Source organism: Schistocerca nitens, chromosome 8 (assembly GCF_023898315.1).
Source record: "Schistocerca nitens isolate TAMUIC-IGC-003100 chromosome 8, iqSchNite1.1, whole genome shotgun sequence".
Classification (NCBI taxonomy): domain Eukaryota; kingdom Metazoa; phylum Arthropoda; class Insecta; order Orthoptera; family Acrididae; genus Schistocerca; species Schistocerca nitens.
The window spans coordinates 366,963,831-366,981,540 of NC_064621.1; the positions used below are offsets into that span (position 1 = coordinate 366,963,831).

The window sequence follows — 17,710 nt, forward strand, 5'->3', positions numbered from 1 at the left end:
CATCAAGAAATAAAAAGAGATACTTCTCATTGCAACTTATGACGGATCTACAACCACTTATTTCAAGTATATTCCGTTTCTTGGCCCTTCACAATATTCATCCCACATCTTTCCTCATAGCACTTCCTCTCCAATGTTGTCTACAAGGTGATTTCGTGCTGACATTACAGACTTTCAGGGATGATAGATAAGGGTAAATGTATCAGTTGGAGGTAAGGGGCTGTGGTGGAAACAACGGGGTCGAAAGTTATAAGCGAAAAACTTTCTGGTATGTTTCACAGTGGAATACACGGATCGGTCTGTTGTTACTAATATTACGAGATAGGGAACTTTCAAAAGTGTCAGTGTGCACCAAAACAAGAAAAAAAGTCTAGTAAACTTGGGCCCTAAAATGGATACCTTACGAGCTATGAGCACTTGCTCATCCTCGATACTGGAAAACACATCTCCTTTACTGAGAGATTGTAGGATAAGCAAATTTCAGAGGTAGTAAGTAGTGTGGACCAAAACGAGAAAAAAGTGTCTATTAAACATGTGCTCTAAAATGGACACCTTAAGAACTATGAGTACTTGTTCATCCTCGACAGTGGTTAGCACACTGGACTCGCATTCGGGAGGACGACGGCCAAATCCGCGACCGACCATCCTGATTTAGGTTTTCCGTAATTTCCCTGATTCGCTTCAGACAAATGCCGGGATGGTTCCTCTGAAAGGGCACAGCCGACTTCCTTCCCCATCCTTCACTAATCCGATGGGACCGATGACCTTGCTGTTTGGTCCCCTCCCCCCAAACCAACCAACCAACCAACCATCCTGGACAGTGTGACACACGTGTCTTCTACTGGACGAATGCATGCATTTTGCAGCCCACCTCTGAGAGTTTCCTATCCTAAAATTTTAGCAAAAACACGACCAGCTCATGTATTCCACTGTCATAATTATCAGAACGATTCCGCTTATGACTTTCGACTCAGAAGTTTCTCGACCAGGGTCCTTTAGCTTAATCACAGCTCCACCATCCTTACAATTTCAATACCACATGCTAAACAACTCATCAAACAATAGTTTTTATCCTTGTCAAAGCATTTTTTAATCTTTTTAATCAAAGGCTAAAGAGTGAGAGCAGGTGCTTAATGACAGAGGAGAAGGGGTTGAAGGGGAACAGTGTCATTTTGAATCGTCTTGTTCGTTGTTAGTTGTTGTGTAACAGACATACCGTACGTGCCGTTGCCTATCTCCGGTCCTCGGTAATCGAACAGGTGGTAGTAGATAGGCCCAGCGTCGGTATGGTTGGATGCCGCCCTCACGGTGGCATCAGCTGGCTCCCCCCAGTATATGTCGGTACACATCTGGAACATACAAAAGAAATTACTTCACAAATCTAAATAGTTAGGCCACGAGAGAGACAGCAGAAACTGCTTGCTCATTTCCTGTTAGATAATAACCGAATAATTCATATGGTATAGTATACAAGGTCTAAACTTATCAAAAAGAAGTTTTCACCGCCTGCATTTTTATGAACGTTTGTGGGCTGAGATTCAAGGGGGGCAGAGAATGAAAGAATTAACTTAAAAAGAACAGAGGGTTGGACGGAGGCACCTGTGCTTGAAGTCACGAAAGCTATTGGGAACCTGTGAAGCGTCAACGATGCCAGTAAAACACTGTTAGAGTTCAGTTATTTATTCACAATGTTTATAAGTCGTCGTTCTTCTGTAGCAGCCTCGGCCGGTCCTAGTTCACATACTTTTTGGCTACTAGCTGACGTCCGTCGAGTCAGCTCAGCGTTTGGACAACCAGGAGGTGATGCCTGTGACTCAGGCGGTTGCCGGCGAGAGGGTCGGCGGCTGCCCAGCGCGAAGTGGTTCTCGAGCAGGCTGCAGAGTGTGCTTAGTCCCACTCCGAGTTCTACGATGACGCTTGATGATCATCTGCGATGTACTTGATGTCGATAGTCGTAGGGTCAGTTGATCTCCTCCCTACCCCTGGTAGATTTCAACACCCAAAGGCATCTGAGCGTTGAACAGGAACGTAGAGGAAAGGTGCCTAATATGAGACACACTTTTGTAAACCCATTTGAAAGACCTAAAAGTAAGTGCAATTGTATTTTTTATGATGGTAATAAGATCTTGCATCATTTAATTTTATCGTACAATTATCGTATTTGCAGTAATAAACAATCTTTCAGAGTAGTTATTAAATCTTCACAAACAAGGCATTTCGTAGAGATGAGATCAAGGTTTCCTAATATGAGACAGTAATAATATTTTGCTTTAATTATTTTATTACATAATAATGACATATGAATATACAATTTTTACATGTTCATTCATTTCTGTTATCCTTCACTCATTTCACACTACTTAGGTGTATATTTACGACAGCCGGGGCAAACAAAATTGTCTTCTGTGACACCGCAATCTTCATGAGCCCAGCGATAACATTCCGAGCACTGTGCCCATTCCTCCCCGTGTTTGCCTTCAGAAAAGCGCCCAGTACAGAACAGACACACCGCGTCATCGTCATCACTGCTGTCTGAATCCCCACCGTCATCAAGATGGACATCGGATGCCGAGTCACTAGACGATTCTTCTGCTTTAGGTCTCCGATTGGAAGATTTTCCACTCTTCTCCCCAAATAACTTTCTCGCTGCTTTCCTAGCTTCAGCCTCTGATTTCTTCTGTTTAGATTCTTGCAGTTGCTTCACATAAGGAGTTGAAGTTAGTAACGCAGCAGAGCACGAACGCGATGTTTGACCTATTTGACTAACTCCAGGTGGTTTTGCGATGTGTGGTAGAGGTCTGATGTCTGCTGGGCTGACAGCTTGACCATCACCATCAGTAGTTCCATTTTCGTTTTTGGCACCTCTTTCTTGAAGAGTGTTAGCATGGCGATGAATTGAAAATTCATGTTCCCTAAAGATGTTTCTGTTGCATGGGATGAGACCTGTTTTTCTGAAGGCATTCACAGATGCTTCCATTGTTGCTGCTCGGTTGTAAGCTGCCCCAAATAACTTGGCTATTGATAATGGGGTGATAACACGACCTGGGTTACTTCCCAACCACGTTTCTATCTCTTGGGCATTGTAGGTTTTCAAAGGCCCCTTAAATCCGACGTCAAGTGGCTGCATTTTATGCGTTGAGTGAGGTGGCAAGCACACAATATGAACATTGTTTTAACGTGCTTTATCTAACACATCGAGATTCTTTGTGGGGGAATAATGCCCATCAAGGATCAAAATGACAGGGTCATTTGAAGATGGCTTTACATGACTCACAAAATGACCAAACCACTGAGTAAAAATGTGAGTTTGTATCCAACCACTTGGATGACAAGCTGATATTGATCCTGCAGGTGCACCGTCCATCAGGTTCCAGAAAACATTCCAATTTCTGATCATAAGACTAGTCAAAGTAATCCCTGTTTATGATAATTTAATCGAATTAAAATAAACGCAGTTGCCAAAATTTTACTACAAAAATGATGAAATATTGTTATCTCATGATAGGATTGCGTAAATTACATATAAAAAATCGTGAGAGAACGAGTTCCCCCAATATGCGATAGGTGTCGTAATATGCGACACTGTCGCGTATTTGGATCCCCATACTATCGCATATTAGGAATTTCGCCATCTTACACAAAGAATAACGCACTTGCTAACAACGTTCGTTGGAAAATGAACCTAATTGCCAATAATTATAGGTAATACCATTACAAATCACAACAACAAATGAGTACAGTAATATCCACTCACCTTTAAGCTGAAATATTGTCTCAACACCGATGTCGCAAAAACTCCAAACACAAGAAATTTTGTATCAACCTCTACGTACTGTGTGCGGCTCAACTATGGCGTCCTACACGCTGTGACGTCGTCTGACACGCAATAGACGTGTTTAAGAAACTCTCCACCAGAGTGCAACTCCTAACATGAGCACAGTTGGGGTGTCTCATATTAGGGAACTATCGCATAATAGGCACCTTTCCTCTACAGTCCACTGAAGTCCGGTACCTGCAGCACTCTTTGATGAGGACCCCAAGAGGCCTTGTTGCTGGCTTCCGAATTGAAGTCTAGTACCTGCAGCATTCTGTGATGTGGTGTTGTCGGAAGACTGTCAGCTTCTCCATCAGAAGATGGTAGACGGCGAGCAGCATGAATATCATCCGGTGAAGACCATCATCTTGAGTACATCTCTGGCTAGTTCACAGACTGTGCTGGAGCATCTAGATTCACTTGATGGAATCTAGATTCACTTCAGTATCGAAATCATGGAATCAAATGCTGTTGCTGTGAATGCCATCAGTCTCAGTGATCGACTCATGACAAGAGCTGGAGAGCTGGAGAATTTAAAGGGAGCTAGCTTGAGGCCGCAGTGGATACACCGGTTCCCGTGAGATCACCGAAGTTAAGCGCTGTTGGGCGTGGCCGGCACTTGGATGGGTGACCATCCAGCCACCATGCGCTGTTGCCATTTTTGGGGTGCACTCAGCCTCGTGATGCCAATTGAGGAGCTACTTGACCGAATAGTAGCGGCTTCGGTCAAGAATACCGTCATAACGACCGGGAGAGCGGTGTGCTGACCCCACGCCCCTCCTATCCGCATCCTCCTTTGAAGATGACACGGCGGTCGGATAGTCCCGGTAGGCCACTCGTGGCCTGAAGACGGTGTGCTAGCTTGAGGCTATGACGAAAAGCATGGCTTGTAATGACTGAATGTGTCCTCCTTATTCTGCTACATTCACTTAACAGGCTTTTAAAACGGATACAGTTTTTTGCAACATGCATTACAGGCTAACGAACATGCTTGTCTCTCTTCCTTTGGTTTTCCGTCCTATTTTCTGCTGAATGCTTATTCCGCACTCGGCAGACAGTGTCGTCGACATGACCCACTTGCGACATAATGACTCGCTTCCCGTTTCCACCTCTGTCTCTGACATGACTTGAGTTTGTCTGTAGCTTTGTGAATCAGTTATAATAATTTTTTCTAATTTCTAACCCTTACTATTCTACGCCGTAACAAAAGAAATGTAAAGTCCTTGGTAGTAGTTCGTGATTGGGTTATTGACCAGAGTGCAGGTAGAGTGCAGCTTTTCTTCACTGTGGCACAAGTAGAATAGCGACCCTATCGCCCGCTCACCTTGTATCCCTAGGAAAAATCCCTGGTACTCATTTGATAGCAGGCTGAGTTGGCTCTGGGTCATTTCAGAGGGACTGGATTGAGGGGAATTCCCACCCCTGTTTGGGATTGAACCTGGGACCTTCAGGGCAGGAACCTAGTCCTCTACCCACTAGACAAGAATGACCGTGAAAGAATTAACTTATGTCTTAAAAAATACTGTGACATAAAAGCAAAACACCAATATACTTATAAAAGTAATCTATGATCTGCTGCTGGGTAACATTCAGTACCATTTAGACACACCCTGAGCACTGGAATATTCCTTCCCCCACCCCCGTCCCCTCCTCCCGTCCCCATTGGTATGATGTCCTCAAGGTGGCCATGATGTTGCTGTCCCACTCTATGGCAGCGGTCGTCATGAGATCATTCATTGTGAGAGGAGGGCTACTGTGACCACGCACTCCAAATTTCAACTTTTCAGAAGTATGTTCAGTCAGGTTCATGATAGCAGATACCACAAACCATTATATTCAGTTGATTCCAGTCTACTGGAGGAAGGTGTTCTCAACCTCGGAATGGCGTGTGCTGGTCCATTATCGTCTTGAAAGAAACCCATCGCCGAAATGTTGACTGTAGGGCTGGACAACAGATTCTAGTATTCTGCACCGATACTGCACAGCCGTCAGCCACATAGGCTTCCATAGCCGTAGTCAGTTGACCTAACAATTTTCTGAGTGTGGTGGCTCAGTAGACCCAGAGGAAGGCCACCGCAGCTGTGGCCGAAACATCAGATTTATTCAGTGACAGTTATTTTACAATATGACCGGATACCATATGCACATTTCCCTTGATAGCTGTGAGAGGAGTGCAACGTTTGTACACGGCATCAGCCCAAAACCTGTCTGACTCACATCGTTGTTGAACTGGTGCGATAGCATGCCTAAGACGTACACTGGTTCGTGGCCTCCTCTACACTGTTCTATAACGACCATAAGGTATCGGACAAATTCTGCACATGCCGGTGAAGAGAATTCAACGCCACTGACTCAGGTCCTCTTCCAAGAGTTCCCTTGTCCACCCTCTTTGTTCACTACTGTGCTGTAGGGTTTGTAATGTTGTTAGAAGTGGACGCCTAGAAACAAAATAGGTGGTGTAGAGGAGAGCACCTGCTGTCTGTGTCTGCATAGTTCTCCCCGTTGCCTCCAAAATGGCAATGAGTACGTCTGCCGCAATCTCGTCAGGGTAGAGGCCGGTGTACACAGCTGGCGACCATTACTAGGCAGATCTTTGTGGTTTATGTCTTACGATTGAAGCTGACTGCTCGGATGATGGCGATGTAGTGTACGTCAATTTAGCTGGCAACGTCTCGTGCTGACAGTCCTTGCTGTAAAGTGACAATAAGGGTACAGGTTAAACCTGAAATACTCTTAAGCCTTCAAGACATGTTAACACACTGTGCAGTGTACAAAAGCCTCACTGTTTCGTTCACGATTTGAAGCACAAAGAGCTCTATGGAGCTCCTCAGAGAATTTAGGGTCACTTGTAACTCCTTAACCCAGAAGGCTGTGCAGAGCGATGTACCGCGGACAAAAGATTGTTGAGAAAGAGGTTTCCTATTAAAAAGCCCAACACACTATGCAACTCGTGAGGATGGTACAAAACCTTTTCTTTGTGCAGCTAACATGGTACGTGGATAACTTCATTGAACTAATCTTTGAACTGAAAGCATCAACAACTGTGACTGAACGAGGACATTGATTTTAATATTATTTTTGTTCCACAGCTATTGTAAGATATGAAAAATTTGGAAATTTGTGGTAAGGTCTTATGGGACCAAACTGCTTAGGTCATCGGCCCCTAAGCCTACACACTACTTAATCTTACTTAAACTAACTTACGCTATAAACAACACACACACCCATGCCCGAGGGAGGACTTGAATATACGACGGGGGAGCCGCACGGACCGTGACAAGGCGCTTCAGACCGCGCCGCTACCCCTTGCGGCGTAAGAGATGATTAAACAACAGTGTAATAATCATTTTGGGTACCAATCCAAAAGCATTTGTTCTGTGTGTTTGCTATTAAGATATTTTGGAAGTCAGTAGGGTATATCGATCAGTTAGTACCAATTTGTCATCACTTACTGACACTTTTTAATTTTTGTACACTTTCTCCTATGTCACATCAAAATGGTGTAAATGGCTCTAAGCACTATGGGACTTAACATCTGAGGTCATCAGTCCCCTAGACTTAGAACTACGTAAACGTAACTAACCTAAGGACATCACACACATCCATGCCCCAGGCAGGATTCGAACCAGCGACCGTAGCAGCAGCGCGGTTCAGGACTGAAGCGCCTAGACCCTCTCGGCTACAGTGGCCGGCTATGTCACATCGTTTGCACCGACTGCCCCTTTGTTGGGGCTTGTTTCGTCTTGCTAGGGACATTTCCAAACACTACTGATTTTTCTAAGTATAGGAAAGAACATGGAGTGTATGGTCAACCGTCATCTGGTCTGGAGATCAGACAGCTGATTAGCCACTCTCAGAGTGGATTCAAGAGGTTTCGATCGACTGTCGGCAACCTGATCCTGTTAGCGGCGGCTATCCAGGAGACTCTTCTACAAAATGGTTCAAATGGCTCTGAGCATTATGGGACTTAACATATGAGGACATCAGTCCCCTAGAACATAGAATTACTTAAACCTAATTAACCTAAGGACATCACACACACATCCATGCCCGAGGCTGGATTCGAACCTGCGACCGTAGCAGTCGCGCGGTTCCGGACTGAAGCGCCTAGAACCGCTCGGCCACCGGTGCCGGCACTTTTCTACACAGGCAGCATTGTACAGGGATTTTTTTTTTGACGTCAATAAGACTTATGATACTACTTGGAGGTGTAGTATTCTAGCACAGATTCCTCATTGGGACTTCCGTGGTTACCTACCCATATTCTTTTGGTGCTTGTTACCAAAACGCTTTTTTGCGTACCGAGTTGGCGACGTGTTGTCAAATAGTTTTCAGCAAGTGGATGATGTTTCGCAGGGAAGTGTTGTGTTATACTCTCCGCCACAGCCATAAAACTATACAGAGTGAAGATCAATAAAACCGACAAAGTGCAGGGATGGATTCCTGAGTGGGAATGGAAGAAAAGACGTCTTTTGAACATGTCTCCGGAAATGGACGGTGTGCGTGCAACGACAAAAATTCGTCCCAGAAAACAGTACAGAGCTGCTTCGCATCCACGTCACAACAGTTGTTCAAAGTGACAGGGATAGTAGCAGTTGTCAAGCAGGGCACACAATTGTACTTTGGCTTTCGCCATGTTGACAGGCCACTTGCCTGGAGTTTGTACTGGGAATTGTCTCAATATCCTGTAGAACCTGGTCCTCCAAATCTGGTGTAGGTACAATCCATCGCCTCCCGCACGTTCGTCTGACTGAAAGGCCTCATGATCACACAAAGGACCAAAAAGGGGTTAAAATGTTGTGTTATATGGTTGTTTACTGTGAGTGTTCTTGTTTTGGTGTATACATGCTGCCTCTCGATAGTTTCCATCTGCTTGGGCGTACACAGTCACCATGACGGCTTGTTCCCGATATGAATAACGGATCATTCTGCTGCTCACAGTACGCTGCGTCAATCACACAGCCGGCAGCACACAAGGAACACGCGGCACGTGGTCAGAGGAACTGTCATTCATCAGCACATGGTGCTACCGCGGTAACGAAGTATTTTCAGCATGTTCATAGGACCTTTTTCCCCCAATCTGCCCCTACAGTTTGTCGGTTTTATTAATGTTCACCCTATAGAACGCTTGCAGTAAGGAGACCTGTGCAGTGTTCCTTATTTGTGAACGATTTTGCAGGTACAATATTGTGCCATGTCTGCGATGTAATAACATACTATTTTCTTTTTCTATCGAAATATTAAGGTTTAAAGATATAATTTAACCACTGAGTCAATGAACTGCGCTGCAAGTCAGCGAATATGTACGCCCAGTACAATGAGAGCGGCGTATCATTATCATCTGTATTTTGTTCTGTATAAGAATGCACGCTCGTCTTTTCTTTCTCTTCTTTAATCGCGCGCCTTTCCGACAGCATCTTAAGCGATCTGACTCCTATTTTCTTCCATTTTGTACGAATGAACTAAACTTGTATTCCTGCTGGGAATTTATTTAATCATTCTATAATTATCGCCAATTGCGAGTACTAATATGACCTCATTATGAATGTTTTATTCTTTCGCTCCAGAATTGAGCTAAGATTATTGTAATTTCCAAGTATTTCGTCGAGATACGCCACAATTCTTTGTTATGTTTAAAACTGTGAGAATTATTTACAACATGTTAGATTTCCGTACAAATTATTTACTTCGTTAAATAATAATTGTTTAAATTAACATTTCTACTTTCATTTCGTAATAGCAGTCCCAAAATTTCCAATTTATAAATGTTATAGCTATTTCTTTAATACTTTTTTTATTACGGTGCCAACGCGATACTCACGAGAATATATCAAATTATTCTGAATTTCTCGCGAGGCGATAAGACAGTTAGAAATTTCCCTGAGATTACAAAAAACACAAGTTTACCGTTTTTCAGCACGCTGCTTGCCTACTGATCTTCAGTTCAAGCAAAAAAGGTAAAAAGAGTAAAATACGAGGTGCATTCTAGTTCTAAGGCCTACGATTTTTTTTTCTAATTAACTACTCACCCGAAATCGATGAAACTGGCGTTACTTCTCGACGTAATCGCCCTGCAGACGTACACATTTTTCACAACGCTGACGCCATGATTCCATGGCAGCGGCGAAGGCTTCTTTAGGAGTCTGTTTTGACCACTGGAAAATCGCTGAGGCAATAGCAGCACGGCTGGTGAATGTGCGGCCACGGAGAGTGTCTTTCATTGTTGGAAAAAGCCAAAAGTCACTAGGAGCCAGGTCAGGTGAGTAGGGAGCATGAGGAATCACTTCAAAGTTGTTATCACGAAGAAACTGTTGCGTAACTTTAGCTCGATGTGCGGGTGCGTTGTCTTGGTGAAACAGCACACGCGCAGCCCTTCCCGGACGTTTTTGTTGCAGTGCAGGAAGGAATTTGTTCTTCAAAACATTTTCGTAGGATGCACCTGTTACCGTGGTGCCCTTTGGAACGCAATTGGTAAGGATTACGCCCTCGCTGTCCCAGAACATGGACACCATCATTTTTTCAGCGCTGGAGGTTACCCGAAATTTTTTTGGTGGCGGTGAATCTGTGTGCTTCCATTGAGCTGACTGGCGCTTTGTTTCTGGATTGAAAAATGGCATCCACGTCTCATCCATTGTCACAACCGACGAAAAGAAAGTCCCATTCATGTTGTCGTTGCGCATCAACATTGCTTGGCAACATGCCACACGGGCAGCCATGTGGTCGTCCATCAACATTCGTGGCACCCACCTGGATGACACTTTTCGCATTTTCCGGTCGTCATGCAGGATTGTGTGCACAGAACCCACAGAAATGCCAACTCTGGAGGCGATCTGTTCAACAGTCATTCGGCGATCCCCCAAAACAATTCTCTCCACTTTCTCGATCATGTCGTCAGACCGGCTTGTGCGAGCCCGAGGTTGTTACGGTTTGTTGTCACACGATGTTCTGCCTTCATTAAACTGTCGCACCCACGAACGCACTTTCGACACATCCATAACTCCATCACCACACGTCTCCTTCAACTGTCGATGAATTTCAATTGGTTTCACACCACGCAAATTCAGAAAACGAATGATTGCACGCTTTTCAAGTAAGGAAAACGTCGCCATTTTAAGTATTTAAAACAGTTCTCATTCTCGCCGCTGGCGGTGAAATTCCATCTGCCGTACGGTGCTGCCATCTCTGGGACGTATTGACAATGAACGCAGCCTCATTTTACAACAATGCACATGTTTCTATCTCTTTCCAGTCCAGAGAAAAAAAATCGGAGGCCATAGAACTTGAATGCACCTCGTACATTAAGAAGTGAAGTGATATATTGTGCGTTCAATAGTATTGTGTGCATTTTCTGATCAAAATAATTTTTATTATAAAGTCAAAAAAAGTGGCGTGTGTCTGAAATATTTAATTCATTTACTTTTAATTAAGGATAAGAAGTGGTACCTCTAATTATTCCACGTACTAATAGTTGTGCGTGAATATTTAAGTATTAAAAGTAGCTAGTCTCATACGTATATTTAAATAATACTAGAACAGAAAATTTAATTGGGATACATTAAGTTTGAAGAAATTTTGCTTAACAGTCATTCAATTAGTGAACTATTGCGAATATATGAATATACTATAAGATTAGGTTACATTTATCGAAATTTAGGCTAGCCGAAGCATAAATTTCTACAATACCATAATAATATTCACCCATATTTATAAAATATACCATAGTAAAAAAGATTCAGTATACAGGTTTTCGTTCCTCTTCTAACACTGCGACAGCGACCCGTCAGTTATAAATTACACTGAATGAGTGGGCTGCAAAGACAGGTTTTACATTTTCTGCACATAAGCTTTTGCATTAATTTTCATCGTTCTCGTTATATTTTTAATTTACTTGACTTACACATGAAGGACACAGTTCTACAGTATATGGAGTAGCTAAGGCTTCTGGGCCTCATTGTTGATTTAAAACTGTCATGGTTACCACACATAAAGGACCTGGAGGCAGAATCCAGAAAGCACTGAATATCTCAACGTACCTTACCCATAGATCTTGAGGAGCGATTGCTCGCGTTTTACAGTGTTTTCGTGCAATCACGGGTAAATTATGGGTGTACAGCATTGGGGTCAGCCAGGCTTTCTCACCTGAAAACCACAGGTGCTATCCATCATAAGGGTATCAAGCTGGCCACTGCAGGACCAGCCCCATATCCAGTTTGTGCTGAAGCTGGGGAACCGCCACTCATTATCCAATGGCAGCTTGTAAAGGTACATCAAACTGTTCACCATTCACCAGCACGCCGTATTATTGATCGTTCATCTATGGAACACCTTTTCTCATATCATCCACGAGCGACAAGGACGTTTGGGATCCACACGAGGCATGAGCTGGAGTCACTGTAGAGACCCAACCTGGCTACTCCAGACAACCAGAGTAATTTTAGATTGATTACGGCCAGGCTGCGCTCTTACATATGTTGTTAATACAATATTTTACGACATTTTAAATCAGCACCACAACTTATGGTTATATTCAAGGATGGGTCAAGACAGGGGAGGGGATTCGATTAAATGCTCTGTTGTTGTCCCTGATCCTGTTTTCAAGATTCGGTTACCTCAAGAATTCGCTGTGTTCAGAAGACTGATAACAAAAATAATGCAATTCACAAGAAGCAATTCTTCCAAAGACACTTCTGTTGTGTTGTTCAAACTTACATCAGTGATGGCTTGGGCATCGTCGATGGTGATGTTCTCGTGACCAAAATAAAAGTCCCGCATCTTGAGTGCCGCCTCCTCGCGCTCTTCGGTCGTCGGCAGGTGCAGGATTGGAGACACGGCTAGCACGAAGTTGTCGCTGAGCTCCTGCACTGCTGCCGGGTCAGAGAGGTACAGCTTCTCTGTGGGAAAAAATATTCATCAATTTCTCTAGAAGACTAGTTTCTAGCAAACGCGTAAACATAGAGCGAGCAGTGCAAGAGCAGTTGGAATTGGCTGTGTGATCACTGGATCAGAAGAGAAGTGGGTAGCAACCACGACCATCCAGAATAAGTGATCTAATGTCAGGGAAGCATTCCAAAAAGCCGATATCGCTGTTCAGTCGTTCATAAAGAAGTGATGTATCATGTCACGACAACTTACAGGATGAAGAATTTAAAGGAAATGACGTATACATATATGTTGTGTCCTTTCTTTCAGGCATATATGTATATACAGGGTGGCGATGTGTTATCATTTGGTTTTTGAATATAAACTTTATTGTCAATACAATCTGAAAGGAACATATACTACAATGAAGAGTCGTCCATGGAGATTTGTTCTAACTCAGCACATGCTCAATATGTCCACCATTTCGTTTCCTAACTTCCTTCAAACGAACACTGAAGTTAGTGATAACCCTACGGCACATGTCTTCCGTAATTTCGCTGCAAGCTTGAAGAATAAGTCTTCTGAGCTCCATTAAATCAGGTGGACGTTTCGGAAAAAAGTCACATTGATTGAGGTCTGTACTATTGGGGGGTGGGGGGGCAATTTTGTCCGTCATTGAAGCGACTTGGAAACCTGAGTGAAATGATCCGCATGTCGAAATTCTCGTGTAAAAACTCCAACACAGTGTTTGCAATATGTGGCCTTGCTCCATCTTGCATGAACCACTGTGTGTTGAAGGGCAAGGCAGTAGCAAGAAGCTGTGGAATGAAGCTATTGTGCAGCATGCTCAAATAACGCTCGCTGTTCACAGTTTCTTCAAAGAAAAAGGGTCCAATAAGTCCGTGACTGGAAATTGCTGCCCACGCTGTAATCCCTCGGAGCATAATGTTGTTGTTCATGAAGTACTTGTGGGTTTTCAGTGGCCTAAAAGCGTACATTTCGTTTGTTAACCACACCGTCTAAATGAAAATGCGCCTCGTCTGAAAACCAAACGTTGTTGAGAGTTTCTTCTCTATCCTCCGCCCACTGAGCAAACAGTAGTTTCTGCTGCTTGTGTTCTTCAGTGAGCTTCTGTGCACAGGTCATTTTGTATGGCTACATATGGAGGTCACTTTTAAGAATGCTTTGAACGGAGCGTCTGGATATTCCCAGTTGCACTGCTGCCTTTCTACACGATTTCCCGGGACTTCTCTGTACAGCAACTCGTACCGCTTCAATATTCTCCGGCGAACAAACAGGCTTAGGCCGAGGTTGCTTCGCTTCCTGTACAAATTTATCGCACAACCTGTGGATGGTCTTCTCGCAAGGAACCCATCGTGTGTTAAACTGTTGTCGAAAGCGCCTCTGAGTCACAGCAAGGTCTTTCGTTTAATGAAAAAGTAACACATTTGCAGATCGTTGCTGTGTCGTCAGTCTTCCATTGTCAGCCATTGCTGCTTACTAGTCTCCTAGCTGCAGTATCGTGAATTACACGTCATTTCGTAACTCATTTGTTTTTCCAAGCTCTGCTGGTACTGCTGTAGAGATCCCAGCGGGATATCTAATGTGCGTCGTACATTGTGAAAGAAACAGTCGGTAACACATTTCATGCGCCACACTGTATAAAGCAATAGAAAATCCAGGGTGCAGTGTAACAGTATCTTGAAAAGAATACTTGCTATCACTGTATAGCGGAGATGCTGAGTCGCAGATAGGCATAACAAACAAAAAGACTGTCAGAAAGTGAGCTTTCGGCCAACAAGGTGTTTGTGGAAAATAGACGACTCTCTCTCTCTCTCTCTCTCACACACACACACACACACACACGCACTCACAGCCTCTGGCAGCTGAATCCGGTTGACTTCAGCTGGCAGAGATTGTAATCATGTGTATGTGAGTTGCGTTTGCGTGAGTGTGTGTGTGTGTGTGTGTGTGTGTGTATGTCGCCTACTTTCGACAAAGGCCTTGTTGGCCAAAAGCTTATTTCCGACAGTCTTTTTGCTGTGCCTATGTGCGACACAGCCTGTCCGCTGTATGGTGAGAAGCAACTATCCTTTTCATATATAAAGACGAGTAAGTGTTCAAGGGTATGTGACGCTACGCTAGTAGAGTGCAACTGGGTGGGAATTTGGGTCGGATGGAAAGCGTTCTCATATGGCCAAGGCGGTTAAGGGGACCATTCACGTTAAGTGGGAGACCAAGGTTCGAGTCCCGGTTTGGCACAAATTTACACCTGTTACCACTGATTCATTTCCATGCCCAAATGCGGCTAACGCCTTTGAAAACTTCTGAATAGAAATGAACCCTTACATAAAAATAACACAGCACTGACAAGTTTTTTCAATGTCAATAAATCCACCAACAGCCGTATACTTTACGATATTTTATTTTATTAAGAAAGCAACCAGTTTCGGCAATTCATTTTGCCATTTTCAGGCCCCATACGCTTTTATCCAAATAATCAAACTTATCGTATAGCGCCATAAAACACTGGATAACGTGAATTCCAATCGGTATATAAATTATTGCTTCCCTTGTGAGTAGTCAAGCTATGAGCTTTAAGAAAGTGGCAAAATCTTGTACAACCAAACTTGTCAGTCTCTGTTTGTCCATCACGGCCAGGGGACATCTGCTGATCGGCTAGTATGTACTTTTCAATGTCAATAAACTTCATCAACAGCCGTATATTTACGATATTTCATTTTATTCTGAAAGCATCCAGTTTCGGCAAATCATTTTGCCATCTTCAGGCCCCATACGTTTTAATCCAAATAATCTAACTAACTGTTTTCTTATTAAGCATTATATAACGATATGACTGCATACAATATACGATTGAGTGAAAGAATCAAAATACTTTGTCACTGCATAGTGGACCTGGCTTGCAAGACGTCAACATTGAAGAGTTTAGATGCATATTAACTAATTTAAACGTCAAGTGTAGACATACTAACGAAGTCACTTCTCTCGAACACTCACTCGTTCATAGCGTGTATCGAGCTCTACACACTGAATATCGAAATGCTACCGTTAGTCACGATCAGTTATTGAAATATTATGAGGTGAACAAAAGAGATGTGGGAACTGACATCGTTGAAACAATTGTAGCACCCCTTGTGGTAACTATCGTATCCTTCGGCTCTTTCTTCGCCTCAAAGATTTACTTTTTTAATTCAGCGTGGAAAACCATCATCTGGTTGTCCAGCTATCAAATTTGCTTTCCTTCTCTATCTGTTTCCGTGTCTTATCGATTTCCCCTTGTAAACGTTTCGCATTTGCCTCTCCGTCTTGTTTCAACTTTCTTAAATCGAGTATGCACAGTACCTCATTACTCATCTTTCTACTTCGGGTTTCTGTGCCTCCATCTAAACTGACAAGCGAGAGTCCCCCCTCTCGTGATCCTGCATGTTCCCGATCGAACATTTCACATCCGCGTGCTTCTATCAGACTCTCACAGTCTGACCCAAGTGACGGCGGCCCACAAAATTTTTTTCTCGGACTGTCTGACACATCTACAGGGTAGTACCGAATCGTCATACTGCCTCAACGTGCCCACTCGTCTCTTCTTCGTCATCTGAGTGACATCCTCTCACATCATCATAACTAGTATCATCTAGAAAAGATAATTCGCTGTCAGAATCTGATTGTCCAGCCGGAATGATGCTATCTGCCTCATCCAAAATATGTGTGCGAACATTACGATTTTATGCCATTTCGTCTCCCTTTTCTAACTTATCCTGCTAGCTAGCGTTACGCGCTTTACTGTGTGTCAACAGTAACACTGCTCTCTAGACTCCAGACGTAAAGAAAAATAATGTACAAGAAGATATATAAAATTACAATGAACTAGCTGGATGTTAGATGTATCTGACTGTACCTAATTGTTACTGACAGATTACAGCGTCCTAACTGTCTATACGAAGTTCTGTGGTAGTCACACGAACACCTAATATGCAACACGGCAACGCAAGGCACAAAGTCAAGAAAAAATAAAGTGTGGGGTCAGAAAACACAAAAAGATTCTGAAAAGAAAAATATGATTATCGCGCTGTAGAACACATATATGACTAATTATGGCATCATTCTAGCCTTGTGACAGGAACAGTTATAATGCTGGAAGATAACCGCCTTCACAGAAGACATCACCATGTTAGGATTCAGGTGGTTCGTGAATTTACAGTACGCAAATTGTAATCAGAACTAGTTGCAGTTCCACATAACTGAAGTCTAAATACTGAGCTTGTGGCCAGTCTTCCTACTAACTAAACCTACAACAAAATTATGTGCTGTCAGTATAAGTCCCAACTACTCCTTGACATTATTTAATAGATGTTTCGAAAGATGCAGCGCCCACAAACACAGAGATGTGGGCAGTACTACGCTGTAGGGGACATTCACCTACGTTTCCATGGGACTTGTGGTAATAACCGAAGGCAACATGACGGCTGTGATCACGTAAACACTATTGTGAACCACCTGAATCCTAACATGGTGATGTCTTCTGTGAAGGCGGTTATCTTCCAGCATTATAACTGTTCCTGTCACAAGGCTAGAATGATGCCATAGAGCTTTGAGGAGCGTTATAGTAAAGTTATGTTGCTTCCTCGGCTGCCAGATTCGCCTCATCTCAATCTGACTGAACACAACTGGGGTGCTACTGGGCGCCAGTTCCATGCCCTCAAATCACTGGCCAAGAATGTAATGGAATTTTGTGATCTGTACCTAGACAGCTGCTGTCACATATCTCTGGAGGCCCACCAAGGGCTTGTCGAATCCATGACACGCAGAATCGCTGCTGTACTACGTTCCAAAGTTGGAGCAACAAGCAGGTGCCCACAATGTCTTGGCCAATTAGTGTATGAGTGCTAGTAGCAGTGGACATGAGAGGAGGGGAGATGGGAAAAAGAGAAAACTAATAAAACAGAATTAATGAAGAAAGGAAAAATAAAAGAGCCATGACTGACTGAGAAATGAAAATAGATACAAGCATAACTGCTG

At 43.4% G+C, this 17,710-nt stretch overlaps 1 protein-coding gene across 1 annotated transcript in view; it reads right to left on the minus strand.

The window, feature by feature from the left end:
- Window positions 1–17,710, minus strand: part of LOC126199297 (venom carboxylesterase-6-like) — a 95,707-nt gene that overhangs the window by 13,547 nt on the left and 64,450 nt on the right. Inside the window, exons 7-8 of the mRNA XM_049936122.1 lie at window positions 12,524–12,705; window positions 1,217–1,349 (exon numbers count right to left, since the gene is read on the minus strand). Of these exons, the coding sequence (XP_049792079.1) occupies window positions 1,217–1,349; window positions 12,524–12,705 (315 nt within the window). The remainder of the gene's footprint in view (window positions 1–1,216; window positions 1,350–12,523; window positions 12,706–17,710) is intronic.